Source organism: Otolemur garnettii, unplaced genomic scaffold, assembly GCF_000181295.1.
Source record: "Otolemur garnettii isolate 467f Iridium unplaced genomic scaffold, OtoGar3 scaffold00002, whole genome shotgun sequence".
In the NCBI taxonomy this organism is placed as follows: Eukaryota; Metazoa; Chordata; class Mammalia; order Primates; family Galagidae; genus Otolemur; species Otolemur garnettii.
This window is the reverse complement of record NW_003852397.1, coordinates 22368376-22388835: the sequence shown is the minus strand read 5'-3', so window position 1 is coordinate 22388835 and position 20460 is coordinate 22368376. Positions and strand designations below refer to the sequence as shown.

The 20460-nt window shown below is 34.5% G+C and overlaps 1 protein-coding gene across 1 annotated transcript in view; it reads left to right on the top strand.

Annotated features, from left to right (window-relative positions):
* The window catches only part of THEMIS (thymocyte selection associated), a 200730-nt gene that overhangs the window by 66565 nt on the left and 113705 nt on the right, over nucleotides 1-20460 (top strand). The window contains exon 3 of the mRNA XM_023512802.1: nucleotides 16682-17140. Within this exon, the coding sequence (XP_023368570.1) occupies nucleotides 16682-17140 (459 nt within the window). The remainder of the gene's footprint in view (nucleotides 1-16681; nucleotides 17141-20460) is intronic.

Sequence of the window (20460 nt, the reverse complement as noted above, 5' to 3'; positions counted from 1 at the left end):
TTAATGGCTGAATAGTATTCCATGCCATATATATATACCACAGCTTGTTAATCCATTCCTGGGTTGGTGGGCAGTTTTTTTCTTCTGGGTAGATGTCCAGTAATGGGATTGCAGGATCAAATGGGACATCAAGTTTGAGTTCTTTGCAAGTTCTCTATACTTCCTTCCAAAAAGGTTGTATTAGTTTGCAGTCCCACCAGCAGTATAAAAGTGTTCCCTTCTCTCTACATCTATGCCAGCATCTGCAGTTTTGAGATTTTGTGATGTGAGCCATTCTCACTGGGGTTAGATGATATCTCAGGGTGGTTTTGATTTGCATTTCTCTAATAACTAGGGACGATAAGCATTTTTCATACATTTTTTAGCCATTCATCTGTCTTCTTTAGAGAAGGTTCTATTCATCTCTCTTGCCCATTGATATAAGGAATTGTTGGCTTTTTTCATGTTGATTAATTTGAGTTCTTTGTAGATCCTAGATATCAAGCTTTTGTCCAATTCAAAATATGCAAATATCTTTTCCCCTTGTGTACGTTGTCTATTACCTTTGGGTATTATCTCCTTAGCTGTACGGAAGCTTTTCAGTCCCATGTGTTTATTTTTGTTGTTGCAATTGCCATGGAAGTCTTCTTCATAAAATCTTTCCCCAGGCTGATATCTTCATGTGTTTTTCCCATGCTTTCCTTGAGGATTTTCATCATTTTGTGCCTTAAGTTTAGGTCTTTTATCCATCTTGAATCAATTTTTGTGAGTAGAAAAAGGTGCAGGTCCAGTATCAGTCTTTTACATGTGGATATCCAGTTCTCCCAACACCATTAATTGAATAGGAATTCTTTCCCCCAATATATTCTTGTTTGGTTTATCAAAGATTAGGTGGTTATAAGATATTAGTTTCATCTCCTGGTTTTCTGTTTGGTTCCAGATGTCTATGTCTCTATTTTTGTGCCAATACCATCCTGTTTTGATCATTGTGGCCTTGTAGTACAGCCTAAAGTCTGGTAGGCTAACGCCACCAGCTTTGTTTTTATTGCTAAGGTCTTAGCTATATGGGTTTTTTTCTGGTTTCATAAAAAACACAGAATTATTTTATCCAAATCTTGAAAGTACAATGTTAATATTTTAATAGGGATGGCATTGAATCTATAGATTGCTTTGGGAAGTATAGACATTTTAACAATGTTGAGTCTTCCCTATTTCTTTTCATAATTTTCCACTTAGAACTGGAACCAGATAAGGGCATCCTCTATGGCCACTACTATTCAACATAGTGCTGGAAGTCCTAGGCAATACAGTCAGGCAAGAGAAGGAAATAGAGGGCATCCAAATGGGAGCAGAAGAGGTCAAACTCTCCCTCTTCACTGATGATATGATCTTATACTAAGATAACCCAAAAGACTCAACCACAAGACTCCTGGAAGTGATAAAAAAAATACAGTAATGTCTCAGGATGTAAAATCAATGTTCACAAATCAGTAGCCTTTGTGTATGCCAATAACAGCCAAGATGAGAAGCTAATCAAGGACACAGACCCTTTCACAGTAGCTTCAAAGAGGTGAAGGACCTCTATAAAGAATAAAACTCTTTTAAAAATCTTTTTTATTACAAGTGTGAAGAATTTAGAAAAGTATTAAAAATAACCAATGACAGAAATGGGATTAATGAAATATCTTCTGCAAGACATTAGTTAAGGTTAAATGACTTAAATTTATAAAACCTTATTCTTCATTCCTGGATAACAAAATACTAATACATTAACATTTTTCAAAATGAAATGCCCTATTTTTTGATTTGGGGACATATATATATGTTATAAGTTTAAGTTATATATATAAGTTATAAATATAAGCTTATAAACTTATATAACATATATATATGGCCCCAAATCAAAAAATGGGGCAATTCATTTTATATATACATGTTACGTTCCATGGTTATTCACAGCATTTTCATCTACTATTAAAATGACTAATCTTTTGTCTTTATATTGTTATTGTAGCTATTTCTTTATTGGACTAAAATATCAGTTTCTAAAAAACCTGATAGGAAATTTATTAGGCAAAAAATTAAATATATTTAATAGCTTTAAATAGCTTATCATTTTTCTTTTTCTTTCTTTCTTTTTTTTTCCCTTTATTTTGGAGGACTTTTGTCAAGGGAAGCAAGACACAAGGCAGAATTTTCTTCTATTTCTCTATCTGGATGTTGTAATGAAGGTTGAGTCAGAGCAGACCTTTGTAGAGCCCCTACCTTTTAGATAGCTTGCTGTTCAAGGAATCAGGAGCTATTCTTCCAAATTTTCTGAGTCAACTTCTCTTAAGGAACTTCTTCCTGACTATAGTCACCTAAGCAAAATAAATTCAGCTATGTCTATTAAACAAAACATCTTCCTAGACAGAAAGAAGTATTCTGTAGAAACTATACAAGAAAATGTGAATTAGTCAATATATAAAAGAAATTTAGGCTTTTACAATATTTTTTAGCCTATTTTTTCCTCTACTCTTTAGTACATGATCAGATTATTTCTCAAAATCCTTGGTCTTTAAGGCGGCACCTGTGGCTCAAAGGAGTAGGGCTCTGGCCCCATGTGCCAGAGGTGGTGGGTTAAAACCCAGCCCTGGCCAAAAATTGCAAAAAAAAAAAAAAAAAAAATCCTCGGTCTTTTTTTTTGAGACAGAGCTTCAAGTGCTATGGCATCACAGCTCACAGCAACCTCCTGGGCTTAAGCAAGTCTCCTGCCTCTGCCTCCCAAGTAGCTGGGACCACAGGCACCCGCCACAACACCTGGCTAATTTTTAGTTGCAGCCGTCATTGTTTGGTGGGCCCGGGATGGAGTCGAACTTGCCACCTTAGGTGTATTTGGCTGGCACCTTAGCCACTTGTGCTGAGCCAAATCCTCGATCTTTGGATAACTACCATGTATATTATCCGGAATACAGATTTTGTAATTTTAGATTAAAATGATTATTTTGCTCAACTATTTGCACATTAGCATTGAATCAGAATTCTGTTAGAAAGACCATTTTAAAATAGGTTGTTCCACAGCTGACACTGTTCTACAAGTTTTCATAGCATCAACATTTTTAGGTACATCTTCTAAAATCTATTTCATCAGTCCTTGTTCTTACCATTCCCCTTTCCAACATGTGTGATTCTTCTAAAAGCTCATTACAATGTTACTTCAACTGTACCACCGTGGAAGGCTGCTCAGAAGAGGGACTAGATCGCTCTTAAAAAATGATTTACTCAGCTCTCCAGTTTCTTGACTCTTAACTGAACGTTCGTAGAGCACATTCCTAGAGTGTGTAGAATTACACAAGTACATTTTGGAGAGTTAGAGATTCTGTCACTGGAAAACAAATTTGCCCTATAACCTTCACCCCACCCACCCCATATTCCACAGTCTCCCTAACCATTCCTATCCCATGCTACATTTGTTGCTAGCAATGAATCCACAGTGACACATCATTATCACCCAAAGCCCATAGTTTACATTAAAGTTCACACTTGATGTTGTACATTTTGTGGGTCTTGATAAATGTGGAATGACACATGTCCACCTTTATAGTATCATACAGAATGGTTTAACTGCTATAAAAAATCCTCTGTCCTCTGCCTCTTCAACTCTCCGACTCCCCTAAATCCTGGTAACTATTGGCGCTTTTACTGTCTCTGTAATTTTTCCTTTTCTAGAATGTTATATAATTAGAATCACACAGTACACAGCCTTTCAAATTGTCTTCTTTTTCTTACTAATATGCATTTAAGATCCTCCTGTGGTTTTTCATGACTTGCTAAGTCATTTCTTTGTAGTGCTGAGTATTATTTCATTGAAGATGTATCCCCGTTTACTTATCCCTTCACCTGCTGAAGGGCACCTTGATTATTTCCAGGTTTTGGCAATTATGAATAAAGATGCCATAAGCATTCATGTGCAGGTTTTTGTGTGGACATCAGTAACTAAACTTTTGAAAGTAACAAAATACATTGATTTTTCTGTTTTACAAATAACATATCCTTTTTTTTTTTTTTTTTTTAGAAAATTGGAAAATGAAAGAAAAGGCAGGGAAGTAAATAAAACTCCCTATAATCACATCACCAGAGTTATCCTGCATTAATATTTGGTATATTTCTTTTCATTGTTTTCTGTTACATTGCACATCCACACACATATAGACACATATTTTAACACAATGGGAAAAAAATCCTTGTTTATGAGGTCTTGCCTGTGTCATTAAGTATCCTTCCAAGCATTTTTATTTGCTATATAATAGTGCCTCATATACATATTCCATACTTTTTTAATAATCCATTCTGAAAAGAGCCACTTATACAATTTGTACTATAGTGGATAGCCTTTTTCTCTCTTTTTTTTTTTTTTTTTTTTTTGAGACGGGGGTGTTACTCTGTTGCCTCAGGCTAAAATACCTTGGCACCATAGCTCACAGCAACCTCAGACTCCTGGGCTCTTGCCTCAGCCTCCCCTTTAGCAGGGACTACAGGTGCCCTCCATCATGCAGGCTAGTTTTTCTATTTTTAGTAGAGATGAGGTCTCTACTAAACTCCTGAGCTCAAGCAAGCCATCCACCTTGGCCTCCCAGAGTGATGGGAATCCTAGGTGTGAACCACTGAGCCCTGCTGGCCTTTTAAACTAAAATTTTGTCAACAGTTCTGATTTTTATAACTATTACTTCAGAAGTAGAAGTAAAAATGTTTTTAAAGATCTAGATTGCTATTGCCAAATCCCATTTAATAAGGGCTCTGCCAATTCCATTTGAGGGTCCAACCTAACTACTTTTTATCTCTTCTCTCTCGTTTTGTAAATTAACAGCTTTATTAAAATGTAATATATATTATTTAAAAACATGATATATCTATATAAAAACATTCACATTCAACATTCTGTTGAAAGAATACAATTGAATGGGTTTTAGTATCCCTGTCCTGATTATTTTTAGCAACATAAAATTTAAAGTCTTCAGAACATGGCAAGGCCTGACAGATGTAGCAGAGGGTCACCCTGCAGGAACACCCTGGCCCAGATGGAGCATCATGACGTGTGGCACTTCTGTGAATCATAGGAAGGAAGAGCTCTTCCCACAAGGGTGTCCGTTTGACATATTTAGCACCAGTCTAGAATTTTAAGTAAATATGGCCAGAAACGAATGAATTAGAAAACTTTTAGAAATGAAGTGATAATCATTATTTGCAGATAGCAGCATTGCCCAGAAAAACTGATAGAATCAATTGAAATACAAATTTGAAACCTTAAAATTAGTAAGTGAGTTTGGTAAGGTGATAGGATGAAAAAAGTACCTGTGTATGAAACAAGTATTGGTACACAGACATATACATAAGAATATGTATAGTCGTAACTTCCCATTTTCAGCCATGAGAACATGTGAGGATAATGTATTATATGACTTTATCTCATTTATTTACTTAATGTTTAAAAAATATATGAGTTTACTTAGTAAAAATAAAGACAGTATATCAACTGCATATGTATTAATTTATTTTCAACACAATGCTAACCACAATCATCGTATTAAAATCATAATTAGAATTATGTTGGCTCTTTCAAAAGTATTTCTAACATTTACTTGGGAGAATAAAAAATAAAAAATATTTAAAAAATAGAACAATGAGAAGGTACTTGTTTTGCTAACATTAAAAACAAGTAAGAAGTAATAATAAATGGTATTTTGTGTTACTTAGAGAAAATGAAAATCTGCATCAATAAATTACTTAACTAATAATGGTACTAATTGTTCTAGAAGCAACAGGGAAATGCTTTGAATTTGACCCTAGTACCCAATACGCTTGAACATTCATTTATAGCTTAGGGCAGTCTTTGATATAGAGCATTACTTTCTAGTTGATAATGTTGTTACTACACATCTAGAGTTACAGAAAGAGCTATTTAGTTAATTGTTCTAGTGTAATTATCAATTTAGCAAACCATAGATCCACTCAGATCATCAGCCTTACTCTACTCAAATCATCAGCCTTATTCCACATAGACAAAGAAATTTGAAATAGATGAAGAAGTTGCATTTTAAGTAAAAGTGTCTTATGTCTGTATTTGAAACATGTTTAGGTTACTAATATAAGAAAAAACAAAATGAAATAATATATTTGATTACAGAAAATGTAACTTTCTACATATCAGAAATTTAAGCAAAAAGGAAGTGTAATAGGAAGATGTGGAAAATGGCTCAATTTTTAAAAGACTAGGTACCACTAAAATATTCATCAAAAAAAATCAATAAAAATTCTAGTAGAACACTAATTTGTAAATGTGCAAAGAACAGAAGAAAGTCAAGTGGCTTAGAATTACATAGAAATTAGTCTGTACTAACACAGCAACAACTTTCCCACCTATTTAGTTCGATAAGTTTTGCAATTTTGATAATTAAGTTGGGAAAAATGTTGCAAATGGTTACTACTCTCAAACCCAACTAAAGTATATATAGGTTGTTCTAATCTTTGTGAAAATAAATTTGATAATAGATTGTGTCTCTAGTCTAAATACATCATATATATATCAAGTGCCACCTGCAAATGTTTATTTTATGCATATACAGGGGTTTATGATTGAATCTGTTTGTACCCTTATGTCTTGGTCCTGCCCTGCTAGAACTGGAGCTCAGTTGATAAAAGAGACTCTACAGTTTAAAGGGATTTAACTCAGCGCTTCTACTCACCAGAATCAACCCTAGAGAAATAAGCATTTTTGAATTATCTGGAATAGCAAAATAACAGAATTAACTTTGATGCTCAACAATATGGCACAAGATTGGTGATAATACATTCCTTACAATGTATTATTTACTTAAAAATTATATTTAAATGTTTAGGACATTTATATCTCTGTGTATGTATCATGAATGAAGAAAATGCCAAAATATTAAGAGACTCTTTCAGTCTAGTGAGGGATATGAGGGATTTTAATTTTATTTTAAATATTTGTAGAGGATCTATATGCGTAGATATTTACGTATATACACATACTACTCACACACACACAAATTTAGACTGGGTTCCTTGATGTGTTTTAGTACTTCCATTTATCAGTTTCCTCATCGGTAGAGTACAAAAAAAACATTAAGATTAATTATCTCACCAAATTCTTCTGAGAATTAAATAAATGAGGTGGTGGTTAAGTGCTTACTCCAAACCTGGGCATGTAACAAGTGCCCAGTGATTGTTAAATACGGTCATTTTCAGTATTAATGTCTTTTCAACCTTTAGAGGGCTCTGCTATTTCACAAGTCCCAGCATTGACGCTCTTTTCACTTCAGCTCTGTTCAGATTATTGTGAAAGTAACTTCTTTCTGGCTTTTTGCGGTAGTTGATCTATTATTCTTAGTTTTTGGTGATGTGGTTCGTTTTCTTCTTTTTCTATCAATTTCTGTGGGTTATTTTTTCTTTTCTTTTTTTTGGGGGGGTGAATTCTTCATTGGGAAGTCAGGAATAGCACTTGTCTAGGGGCTGCTATGTAGTATGTAAGCCCCTCTTCATCAGATAGAAAACTCAATTTGTTTCTCTTCACCGTCTAAAGTGGGCAACAACAGTAAGTCCAGATGCTCTCTTCTTTCCTGGAAGTGATCATCTTCACTGAGCAATATTGAGGCAATTCAAGAGGAGTTACCTGCCCCAGACCTCCCAGTGCTCAGAGGTAGCTTATCCCAAAAGTGTTTAGGTGCTCCTGCAGACCAGGTCCCAGGTCAGGTCTTCTGGAGAGGACTCTTAGGGGCCAGCAGGGTGCTCTCCAAGTCAAATCCAGAGGGAAAGGGGTGGGTCTAGCCATTCAAGAGCCCAGGGCAATTTTTAGGTGGGCTTTTCAAATTCATGTTTGTGGAGTCAGTTTTATAGCCTAGTGAAATGGAACCGAAAGGATGTGCTTAGAGGGAAATTGCTACTTTTTATATGCTGGCGAATTTAGAAAAAAAAAAAAGTTCAGTTTTCTTTATCGTGCAAATCAAAATCTATTTAAATTCTAAGCTCTGAAATTCATTTAAAACTTATGGTTACATGGGAAAATTATACCTCTTGCTAATTTGAATTTAATGTAAACTGATTTTTAATTGTTTTGTATAACCATGGGAAACAGATTTTTTTTGAACACTGCATGGTAAAAATCAGCAAATATGTCAGACAAAGCACAACATTACAAGGAAACACCACGGCATATGTTGACAGTTATAGAAGAATTGCTGCTGTTTTCACCCTTCACACCAGAATAATTTTTTCAATATTTACCTCCCATGTGTAGAGAGAGAAGCATATGGGGCTTTACATAATCATAAGCATAAACAGGTGGCTACTTAGGTGCATTTAATTTGCAGGCAGCATCAATACGGAACAACACAATCAGCTCCACATGGTTCCCAAACTCTTTCTGCTAACATTCCATTAGCAAAATTAAAATCATTAAAATAGGGGGAGGGTATTCTCCTCCCTCCATGGGCTTCAACTACCTTTCAGAGTCATGAATAAAACAGGTTCCAAAAAATGCCTTGGCATTTTGCTGTTTCTTTTGTTCAAGGGAACTTCAGAAACTGGGTATAATGTATACCTTGTGAATAACGACACGTAGCACAATGCCTACGCAAAACGTGCTTCCCTCTTTTATTCTCCCTATAATCTGCTCATTATGGGCATAAAATTATGGTGGTTAAATTCTAAGTCATTTATCAAAGCATGAGATCAGACAAACTCCTCAAAGCAACCTGGAAATATTTCCCCCAAAGGCAGTCCACCTAAAGGGGTCATCTGAGGCTCATTTCCATATTCAGACTCACTGGAGTGGTCTGTGCAAATTATCATTGCTGGAAATTTTGGTCCGTTCTGTGCCAGACGCTGTGTTGCCAATTCTATATATTTTGGTATGTCTAATTTGATCCAGACTGAAATATTTCATTTGTTCTTTTTGGCACTGAACTTGTATGAGTATTAACCTCCTTCTTAATTCTTAATAAGTATTAAGCCTTCTAGAATGGCTTAGAATCCCAGAGTGAAGGAAAATGGAGAGAGGTAACAGCTACTGGTTTTTGCTTTTTTGTTGCTATGTCTTAAACACTATCTAAGCTCGTTATGTAAGTTAACTATTCCAATAACCACAGTAACTTTATGGTACATATGATATAATTTTTCTCATTTTAGGAAAAAGGGAAATGATAGCCCTGAGAGTGTAACTTCCCAAGTTTACATGTTAAAGAAGAGCTGAGGTCACAATTAAAACTCAGATTGTCAGAATCCAAAATCCATCTTCTTAATCATTCCTGTCTACTGGGGAGTAGCTGTGTTCCTCTTACCTTGAAAAGTCTACTACCTACAGTCACCTGGGCACTCCTCCTAGGGCCAGAAGTAGTGAGTCTGTGATATACTGAAGATCCTTCTAACAGCAGGCAGCGAGAGCTTCAGGGATGCCTGAACTCTGTGAACGTTTTTTCGAGCCCTGATGGCTCTGTGTGTATTGCTGCAATGCAAGGGGGCAGTGACCCGCAGAACTGGTGAGCATCCAGGGAACTGTGTTCTCTCCAAGGCTGATAGTCTTTCACATTCTCCCTCCTCCTCCTATGTCTATTATTTATTTTTACTGTTTGGGAGATAGAAATTTTTGACAAGAGCATGTATGTATGGTGCATTAATGAATAAGTTCTAATTATAACAGAGCTTTAGGCACAGATATCAGGTTACAACATTTGATTTCAAGAGCTAACATTTTTTAAATGTAAATTATTTGTTAACATTCCAAACACGATAGATTTTGCAGTCACTCTTTGCAAGGAGTTTAAATGTTATCAGGAAAGAGGTATTTTTTTCCCCATGGACTAGTGTAACGAAAGAGGTAAAACATGAAACATTTTATGATGTACTCTTTCGCCTCAAGGTAAACTGTTAATAGAACTTGCAGACAGTTCTGATTCAATTATTAATGTAAAGACATTCAAACATAGGAATCCTACAGCCTTGCTTAGTCTCACCTAACATTTAAGAATCTTGGTCGCCATCTTTGTGTGTCCTCTTCCTTCTCCACTATTCATTTAAATCACCATGTGTCATTTTGTTATCACAAACTTTGACTTTCCGCACATTCCTTATATTAATGATCCTATAATTGATTAAAAAATCTGGAGACTTTTCTCACAGTTTGGACATCATTATCATTGTATATTCTAACACTTTGCTTGAGAATTTGGAGTTTTTTTGCTTTGAGAGGGCATTTCATGCACACCATTTCAACCTGGAGTTGAATTTTTGAAACCAGAGCTAGAGTCTGCTCCACTCACCTCAGAAATTTTTGAACATACATCTCAAATACATAACTATCTATGTATTTCAATTGTATGTGCCTGTGTTTATGTGTATTGGACGTCTTTTTACCTATATCTCAAGGGCAACTTTCTTTATAAGGATAGTGGATAGAAATCCATGTTTTGATAACTTTAAAGTATTTAAATGTTATCAGGAAAGAGGTGTTTATTTTCAGCTGATTTTCATATTTCATTAGAATACAGTCTCATTGTTTTATCATCATGTTTGGCTGCAGAAAAGCTTAAGTGGGAGTAGAAATGTTTTACTCTGCCGATTTTTTTTTCCTGGGTTTTTTTTTTTTTTTTTTTTTTTTTTGCAGTTTCTGGCCAGGGCTGGGTTTGAACCCGCCACCTCCGGCATATGGGGCCAGCACCCTACTCCTCTGAGCCACAGGCATGGCCCATTTTTATTTTCTCTATACATATACATGTGTTTATTTGGTTTCCACTTTTTGCCTTCACAAAATTAAAAAGGCTTAAGACTTAATAACAATAACAATGTTTAAGATAAGGACTAGACACAAAAACCTCATAAAGAATGAAGATAAATATATTTGGAAAAGAAATCAGATGATTGCTGCAATGAAATATTAAGTAATAATAATAATGCAAAAGAAGTAACATTCACATTGTCAGATAAAAGTATGTCTGTCATAGAATGTTCAATATGGAGTCATCAGTTAACTTCTTTTTTTTTCTAAGTCTCAGAAATAGACAACTAATATTTATAAATAAAAATAGAAGATAATTTCAAAAAACAGATCATGAAAAATCTTACAGAAAATAGAAAAAGAAGAAATACTTCAAAATCATTCTATTTCATCTGGATATACCTGATATTAAAATTGGAAAAAATATGTTATTATAAAGGGAAATTACAATCATATTTCACTTATAAATGAGGATGCAATATTCTAAACAACATATTAACAAGTTGAATTAAAAATTATTATTCAAATAATGTACTTTGGTCAAAAGTAAATCCAATTTATGTGAGAATTAGTCACTATTTTCTTTTCTTTTTTTTTTTCTTTTTCTTTCCCTCCCCTCTCCCTCTTTCTCTCTCTGTCTCCTCTCCCCTTCTCCCACACCCCGTGTCATTAATTGTCATCGTATAAACATTGAATACATAGGATTTATGCTTCTCCATTCCTGTGATGCTTCACTAAGAGTAATGTGTTCCACCTCCATCCAGGTTAAAACAAATGCTACAAAATCTCCATTTTTTAAATGGCTGAATAGTATTCCATGGTATACATATACCACAGCTTGCCAATCCATTCCTGGGTTGAGGGGCATTTAGGCTGTTTCCACATTTTAGTGATTGTAAGCTGAGCTATGATAAAAAGTCTAGTACAAGTGTCTTTATAATAAAAGGCTTTTTTTCCTTCTGGATAGATGCCCAGTAATGGGACTGCAGGATTAAATGGGAGGTCTAGGTTGAGTTCTTTGAGGTTTCTCCATACTTCCTTTCAAAAAAGGTTGTATTAGTTTGCAATCCCACCAGCAGTGTAAAAGTGTTCCTTTCTCTCTACATCTGTGCCAGCATCTGCAGTTTTGAGATTTTGTGATATGGGCCATTCTCACTGGGGTTAGATGATATGTCAGGGTGGTTTTAATTTGCATTTCTCTAATAATTAGGGATGATGAGCATTTTTTCATGTTTGCTAGCCATTTGTCTGCCTTCTTTAGAGAAGGCTCTGTTCATTTCTCTTTCCCATTGATGTATGGGATTGTTGGTTTTTTTCATTGATTAATTTAAGTTCTCTATAGATCCTAGTTATTAAGTTTTTGTCTGATTCAAAATATGCAAATATCCTTTTCCATTGGGTAGTTTTTCTATTTGTTTTGGTTGTTGTCTCCTTAGCTATACAGAAGCTTTTTGCTTTAATTAAATCCCACTTGTTTATTTTTGTTGTTGTTACAATTGCCATGACAGTCTTCTTCATAAAGTCTTTCCCCAGGCTGAAATCTTCCAGTGTTTTTCCTAGGCTTTGTTTGAGGATTTTTATTGTTTCATGACTTAAATTTAAGTCCTTTATCCATCTTGAATCAATTTTTGTGAATGGAGAAAGGTGTGGGTCCACTTTTAGTCTTTTACATGTGGATATCCAGTTCTCCCTGCACCATTTATTAAATAGGGAGTCTTTCCCCCAGTGGATCTTCTTGTTTGGTTTATTGAAGATTAGGTGATTGTAACTTTTTGGTTTCATTTCCTGGTTTTCTATTCAATTCCAAATGTCTATGTCTCTATTTTTGTGCCAGTGCCATGCTGTCTTGACTACTATGGTTTATAGTACATCCTAAAATTTGGTATGGTGATGCCCTTGGCTTTGTTTTTATTACTAAGAACTGCCTTAGCTATACCAGTTTTTTTTCTGGTTCCATACAAAATGCAGAATCACTTTTTTCAAGTCTTGAAAATAGGATGTTGGTATTTTAATAGGGAAGGCATTGAATTGGTAGATTGCTCTGGGAAGTATAGACATTTTAACAATGTTGATTCTTCCCAGCCATGAGCATGGTATGTTCTTCCATTTGTTTAAGTCCTCTGCTGTTTCCTTTCTTAGGGTTTCATAATTTTCTTTATAGAGGTCCTTCACCTCTTTTGTTAGATATATTCCTAAGTATTTCATTTTCTTTGGGGCTATGGTGAAGGAAGTCATGTCCTTAATTAGGCTGTTGTTGGCATATGCAAAGGCAACTGACTTGTGGACATTGATTTTGTATCCTTATAGCCTCTCTTCAAAACGTCATGTCATTATCTGTGAATGTTTGTGTTTACTTCTGTTTATTAATATGAGCTATTTCATATTGCCATTTTGAAAATGAAATTGTATCATATATGTAAATTTCCAACACATTCAAAACTGCTAATATTTTCAAATCCTAATTTTGGATGATACGAAAAAAGGATGAGAATTAGTAGATTCCTTATCTCATAAATGGAGAAAATATATTTGGTTGAAATTGAGAAAGCAGGAATGAAAGATCATAAAATCTTCACCATGATTTCATGCTAATAATGGTATAATTTTGGAGAATTTAATTTTTAGAATTATTCCCTATTTGGGTGGAGATCGATGAAGGAAAAAAGTCAAAAATTCTGATAAGCATAAATTCTGCACATTGAACCAGGAGATTGTTTTTGTTCTTCTCACACTAAGGCATTTGGGGACAGCTGATCCATTTGAAGGGAAGGCCAGCTGATGAGACCCATAAACGTGTACTGTGAATGGAGACAATCATGCTATTCTCATGAATAATGTCCTTGAAATACATGTAACAGGAAAGCAACCTAGTTTGGTGACAAGATGCAAGATTTGGATCTCAAAGCTCTGATTTCAAAATCTAGAGCCATGAGTCCAAGCCATCTTCATATCACCCAGTAATAATTGTTTATTTTCCTCAAAAGACTATTGCAAGGATAAATGATGCATATGAAAAAAAATTTTGGAAACATAAATTTCTAAACAAATTTAGTGTTGCTGTTATTATTAATAATGATTAGAAATCATTAAGAATTGGTTAAAAATATAAACTCCCCCAAAATCTAAGATTCAGGGAGGAGATTCAAAAGATTAAATCTACTTATTGACTAATTTTCAACAGCTCAATTTACTGTATTTCCTTATAATTTTTATTTCTTCAGTAATATGTTTCTTGTGAACAATTTCTACCAACTTAGAAATAATAACAAAATCCATTTTAAAAGCTAATATAATCCAAGGTGGAAATGGAAATCTATTTTCTTTCTGCTTTCTAACTTATTTATAAAGATTACATATTGGCTTATTTTATAATAAGTCTCATGATTGCTCAGCTCTTGAAATGTGTTTTGTTTTTCTTAAGCAGAATAATAAAGCATATTTTTCCCAGCATAGAATTATTATACTCTTTGTGAAATAGATGGAGGAAACACTGGTCAAATTTAGAGCTGATCAATCCCAATGATGCTTTAGTTTATATTTAACTTCCTTCATTGTGAAATTGAAGTTTCAAATGCCATCATATTTAATTTATAAATTGCCTTAGTTTTATGGTATTAAATGACTGGTTTAAAGGAAGGACTCTTTGGATTGGCTGCACTAGTATAAAAACAGATAAGTTAATCAAATATTTTTTCTATATTCTGCCACTTAGTATGCTAAACTGTGCACTTCATCATGTTCCAAGGGAAAACACACAGATCCATAAATACATTTTTCTTGCAATAGAGACATATAAGAAGGCAGCTCTGAGTAGTGTGATTAACTTGGAATAATGGTGGCCCTTAGGGTTTGAGACTTTCCCCACTTCATATTATTTTAGGTCTGTTATTACTGTAGGTGAACTTTATTCCCCAAGAAAGATGATGCTGAATTAATTCTTCTGTGACTTATGTCATCAATATAGAAATAAAATTATGTGTCTCTGTCTTTTATGGGATTCTAGGTAGCTATTTTCTTAAAACTTATTTCACAAAAACTGCTGAATTTTCTATACCCTGATAATGACTGTGGGCTCTTGGAAATAAATCTTCATATACAGACAAGTGAGATGAAATACCCAAGTGCGCGCACACACACACACACACACACACACGTAAATTCATTTACTGCAGCAAATTCAAGAATACTATTTTATTGGCTTTTCCCTGAGACACAGCATAATTAAATAAGAAATTCCTTCAAAGTAAATGTTTCTTTTCCTCACTGCATTCAAGCACACCACTCAGCCGACGAGCACTTCAATTTCTTAAAGTTTGTACCCACTGTATATTCATTCCTTCCCAGGATTACATCATTCACACTTTTCCAGGAAGTTTATATGTAAAAATCACCTAAATTCCTTTTTTTATATATGAACAAAAAGAAATTTCAAAAATAACTGATCAGAAGAAGTCTCTCTATATAAGAAAACATAATCTGGTTAATTATGATTTAATACACAGATTAATTTAATCAGAATACATTTGTTAAGTAAACTAATTAATGGTTTTCCAAGATATATCATTTTGTAAGTTTTTGAATATACTGTTTGAAGGGGGCACACGTGTTTTTTTTACACAGAGAGCTTTTGTCGTGCTTGAGTCACGGCTGTAAGTATGCCCATCACCCAAATAGTGCATGCTGTAAGCCTTAGGTAGCTTTCAGTTCCTTCCCTTCTCCCCCATTCCCCCTGCTTGATTTCCAATGATTTTTATTTCCCTCTGTGTACATTTTTGCCTATCTGTTAGTTCCAGTTTTTTAGAGAGTACATGTGGTTTTGTTCTACCAGTCTTGAGATACTTTGTTTATATAATGGCCTTCAGTTTCATCCAAATCTCTGCAAAAGACATTAATTCATCCTTTTTTACAGCTGAATACTACTCCATGGCATACCTATATATTACATTTTGTTAATCTGCTCATGAATTAATGGGCACTTGAGTTGTTTCCACATCTTTACATTGTGAACTGTGCTGCAATAACCAATGGAGTGCAGGTGTCTTTTTTGATAAAATGATTTCTTTTTCTTTGGGTAAATACCCAGTAGTGGGATTGCTGGATCAAATGGTAGGTCTACTTTTAGTTCTTTGAAAACTCTCCAGACTGTTTTCCATAAAGTTTGTACTAATTTGCAATCCCACCAATAGTGTATAAGCATTCCTTTCTCTCTGCATGAACACCAGCATTTGTTGTTTTTTAACTTTTTAATAAAAGCCATTCTAACGGGTAAGATGATATCTCATTGTGATTTTAATTTGCATTTCCCAGATTATTAGTGATATAGAACATTTTTCATGTGTTTGTTGGGCATTTATCTATCTTCTTTTGAAAAACTTCTATTTATGTCTTTTGCCCAATTTTTTAATGATGTTGTTTGCTTTTGTCTTGCTGATTTGTTTGAGTTCTTTGTAGATTCTGGAATATTAGCCCTTTATCAGATGTAGAGTTTAACAATATTTGCTTTAGTTGTGGATGTTATCTATTTGTTCTGTTGATTATTTCTTTAGCTGTGCAGATTTATCATTTAATTAAATTCTGTTTCTTTATTATTATTTTTTGTTGCTGTATTGCCTTTGGGGTCTTGGTCATAAATTCTTTTCCTGGGCCAATATCTAGAAGTGTTTTTTCTATATTTCCTTCTGGAATTTTTATAGTTTTGTGCCTTATGTCTTAGTCTTTTATTTCTCTTGAATTAATTTTTGATAATGGGGTGAGATAGAGGTCCTGTTTCCTCCTTCTCTATGTGGCTGTCCAATTTTCCCAGCACCATTTATTGAAAAGGGAGGTATAATACTTCTAAAAGCTATACAATCCTTGTTTTATTGCAGTCACATTGTGGTTTTTTTATGAAAACTGTAGTTGTAAGAACTCTAATTCACACAATTTTGTTCTTAGGTCTTTTTAAGATTGTGGCTGATAAAACTCCGTACCTTACTATGGAAGAAATTACAAGGACCATTCATATTGGAGCAAGTAGACTAGGGCATCCTTGCTTCTATCATCAGAAGGATATAAAACTAGAGAATCTCATCATAAAGCAAGGGGAGCAAATTGTACTCAACTCAGTTGAAGAGCTCGATGGAGAAATAAGGGTGAACTGTGGAATAGTAAGGAACCATCAAAATCACTCATTTACCCTGCCTTTGTCACAAGAAGGAGAATTCTATGAGTGTGAAGATGAACATATTTATACCCTGAAGGAGATTGTTGAATGGAAGATTCCCAAGAACAGAACACGAACTGTGAAACTTACAGATTTTTCAAATAAGTGGAACTCAATAAATCCATTTCCTAAAGACTTTGATGGTAATCTGATTCTCAAGCCTGTTTATGAAATTCAAGGTGTGATGAAATGTGAGTATCCAGTGAGATGGTCTATGAGCATGAGCATTGTGGGGTTGGAAAAAGAAAAATGTTTTGGGGTCTGAAGAATGGGACTCTGTCCCTATTTCATGTAATATGGCTCTGAGAGTTAGATTCCTTAACTAACGATTTGCAATCCACATATCTGTTGTAAGGATCAACTTGAATAATGTATATTTATATAAACCTGTTTTATGTGGAGTTGGTAAAAAAAAAGAGCAAAGAATGCAATGTTTCCTTAATTTTTTTCTTTTACTCCTATTTTTTTAAATAACATTTTTTTTTCTCAGTCACCCATCACTGGTTATAAGTCTCTTTTAGTTCAGAGCACCTCTGTCTTAAGGGGAAAATTATATGGTAAATTAATTTATACATAAGTATATATTAATATATAATGTTCCTAGAATGAATTATTAGTTTAGGGTGGGGCCTATCGCTCAAAGGAGTAGGGCACCAGCCCCATATACCAGAGGTGGCAGGTTCAAACCTGGCCCCAGCCAAAAACTGCAAAAAAAAAGAATTATTTGCAGTTTAAAGTAAGAATGTCTAAAGAGAGCAAGAATGCCCTAGAAGTTATTAATACTTTGAATTCTCAAGATTATGGCACATAAGTGGAGCAAGTGGTGGAGCAAAGAGTTCTGAACTTGGAGTCCTGGGTTCTAATTCTAGGTCAGTAACTTAATAGGCTTTGGGCATAAGGCTTCCTTTCTCTCTGCATGAACACCAGCATTTATTGTGGTGTTCACATTACCGTTTACACTCCCTCTGTTTATGGAAAGGAAAGAATGATACCTGTTGGAATTGTTTAGAGAGAGAAATAGTGTGTTATTAAAGTATCTTTACATAATACTCTTGGGAATATAAAACAATATATAAATATATTTGGTCAAAGGAATCTACCTTGAAATCTATTTATCCCTTGCTCCCATTAATACCGTTGGTCGCTCAAGCTATTATGAAAAATTGATGTGAATCTTTTGTCAAGCTTTATAATTGTGTGTTAACTTTTGTCATACACAAATATTTGACCAGAAATTGATCAAATCATTTATAACTTAAAATATAGGTAAGAAATGCTACTTATGATTGTTTTTAATATTAAAAAAATTGAGTCCAAAGCAAATTTTAGACCTTGCATTAATGTTTTATTAGCTGCCTCTAAATGTACCATTGAAATGGGAAATTGAAATTTCCTTGATTTTTACAAATAATCGACAGTATTTTCTCATTTAAAAATTTGTTACCTTCTAAAACTATTTGCATTTTCTGCCTATCACACAGTTGCAAATGAGACACAATCTAGTCAGGGGAACAAGGTGGTTACAACATTTAACAAATTCAGATTAAAGAACAAGAGAGGCTTCTCTGGGGGAAATGGCATATAAGCTAAGATTTGAATGATGCAGAGGAGATGCCAACAGGGAGGGGACAGGTTGGATGAAGCAGGGCAGTATGGGGGAAAGCAGGTAAGTGAGAGGTTGGAGCTTGAGTGTAGCTGGAGGGACGAAAGAGAGGGCAGGTTGAAACTAACATCAAAACATGCAAGGAGGGAGTGGAATCAATCAGTCAATCATGGCAGGTCTTGACATACATACTCAGAGGTTGAAATTTGTCCTAAGGATGAATCAGTAAAGGGTTTTAAGCTGAGAGGAACAAGGACAGGGGAGTGTAGTGAGGCCAGCTGGGTCTCCATGGCAGGGTACCAGAGGTTAGTACAGTAGAAATATCAGTGAAAAAGACAAAGAATTGTAGTTGGGCATAATGAGTATTTTAAAAGTACAGTTAGCAGAATTTAGAAGGTCTATTGGAAAGGGAAAAAGTCAACCTGATTTCTAGCCTTCTGGCGTGATCTATCAGTTGGATGGAGGTATCACTTGTAAACTATTAATATAAATATCAGAAGAGCAAAGCCTGTTAACAGAATTGTTTAGATAGAATTAACTATAGTTTTCTGCTAACCAAGACCCTGGTAGAAATAAAAGACTTTTTTCAAATAAGAGTCAAATAAAGACCCTTTATTTGAAATAATATTCATCAAAAATATTTGAGATTTTTTGATGGAATATATGATTTTAATTATTTTAAGGACTTCCCCCCCTTTTATTAAGTCATATACACATAGATCATGAATACATTTATGCATTTGTGGGGTACAATGTGTTGATTTTTTATACAATTTGGAGTGATTACATCAAACTAATTAATATAGCTTTCGCCTCATTTACTTAATTATTGTATTATGACATTTATGTTCTATACTTGATAGATGTACCCTTGCAATATGCTCCATGGGTGTGGTCCCACCATTTGCCCTCCCTCTATCAAACCTCCCCCCGTCTTCATCCTGGGCTATAGTTGTGATCTATCTTTCATAAGAAAGGGTGAGTAATTATAAATTGGTTTAAAAAAAAACTCTATTCTCAGAAATGTGAAAATCTGAAGGCACTAGACTAATACTTGGAAGCATGCCACCTTCCTAGACATAGCCAGAAAGAAGTGGAAATGTTGAACAGGCCTATATCAAGTTCTGAAATAGCATCAACTATCCGAAATCTCCCCAAAAAGAAAAGTCTGGGACCAGATGGCTTCACATCAGAATTCTACCAAACCTTTAAAGAGGAACTAGTACCTATATTACTTAACCTTTTCCAAAACATAAAAAAAGAAGGAATACTTCCCAACACATTCTACAAAGCAAATATCACCCTGATCCCCAAACCAGGAAAAGATCCATCCATTGTTTAATCTAATTTTTATTCTTTGATGATACTGAAAGTAAATTTTCATTTACTCTAGTTTCTTAGGCATTATTTTGAACATTAGTTCTCACTATTTAACAATTTCAGGAAAGATGCTGCATGAGACTGGCTCATGTGTCTATTTACAGCAGAATATTCCCTGGGGATATAGAATGGGCATCACCGCAAATACTTGATTTAAATTTTTTTTTTTTGTTGTGGGCATTTTTTGCTTAAATATAAAATGTAGAGTGTGTTTTGAATCTACTGTGGTCTTGTTTTTCATTTTCATTTTCTTAAGCTGACGATTCAAACTTGCCTGCAGTCAAGAGATGTTGCTAAATTACTTTCCATAGGCCTTGAGTGTCAGGCACAGTGCAAACCCTTCTTGGCTTGAGTCCTTCCTTTCTAAAGTGGTAAGAAAAAGAATAGGTCTAAGCAGGGGATAGCAAGTTTTATAGAAATCTTAGGAGAAAAAGCAAGATGAAAAAGACTGAGAGCAAGAGGAAGCTATGAAATATTGATTTGCTATAAAGCGACCATAGCAAATAAGTAGAGATGAGAGAATATAAG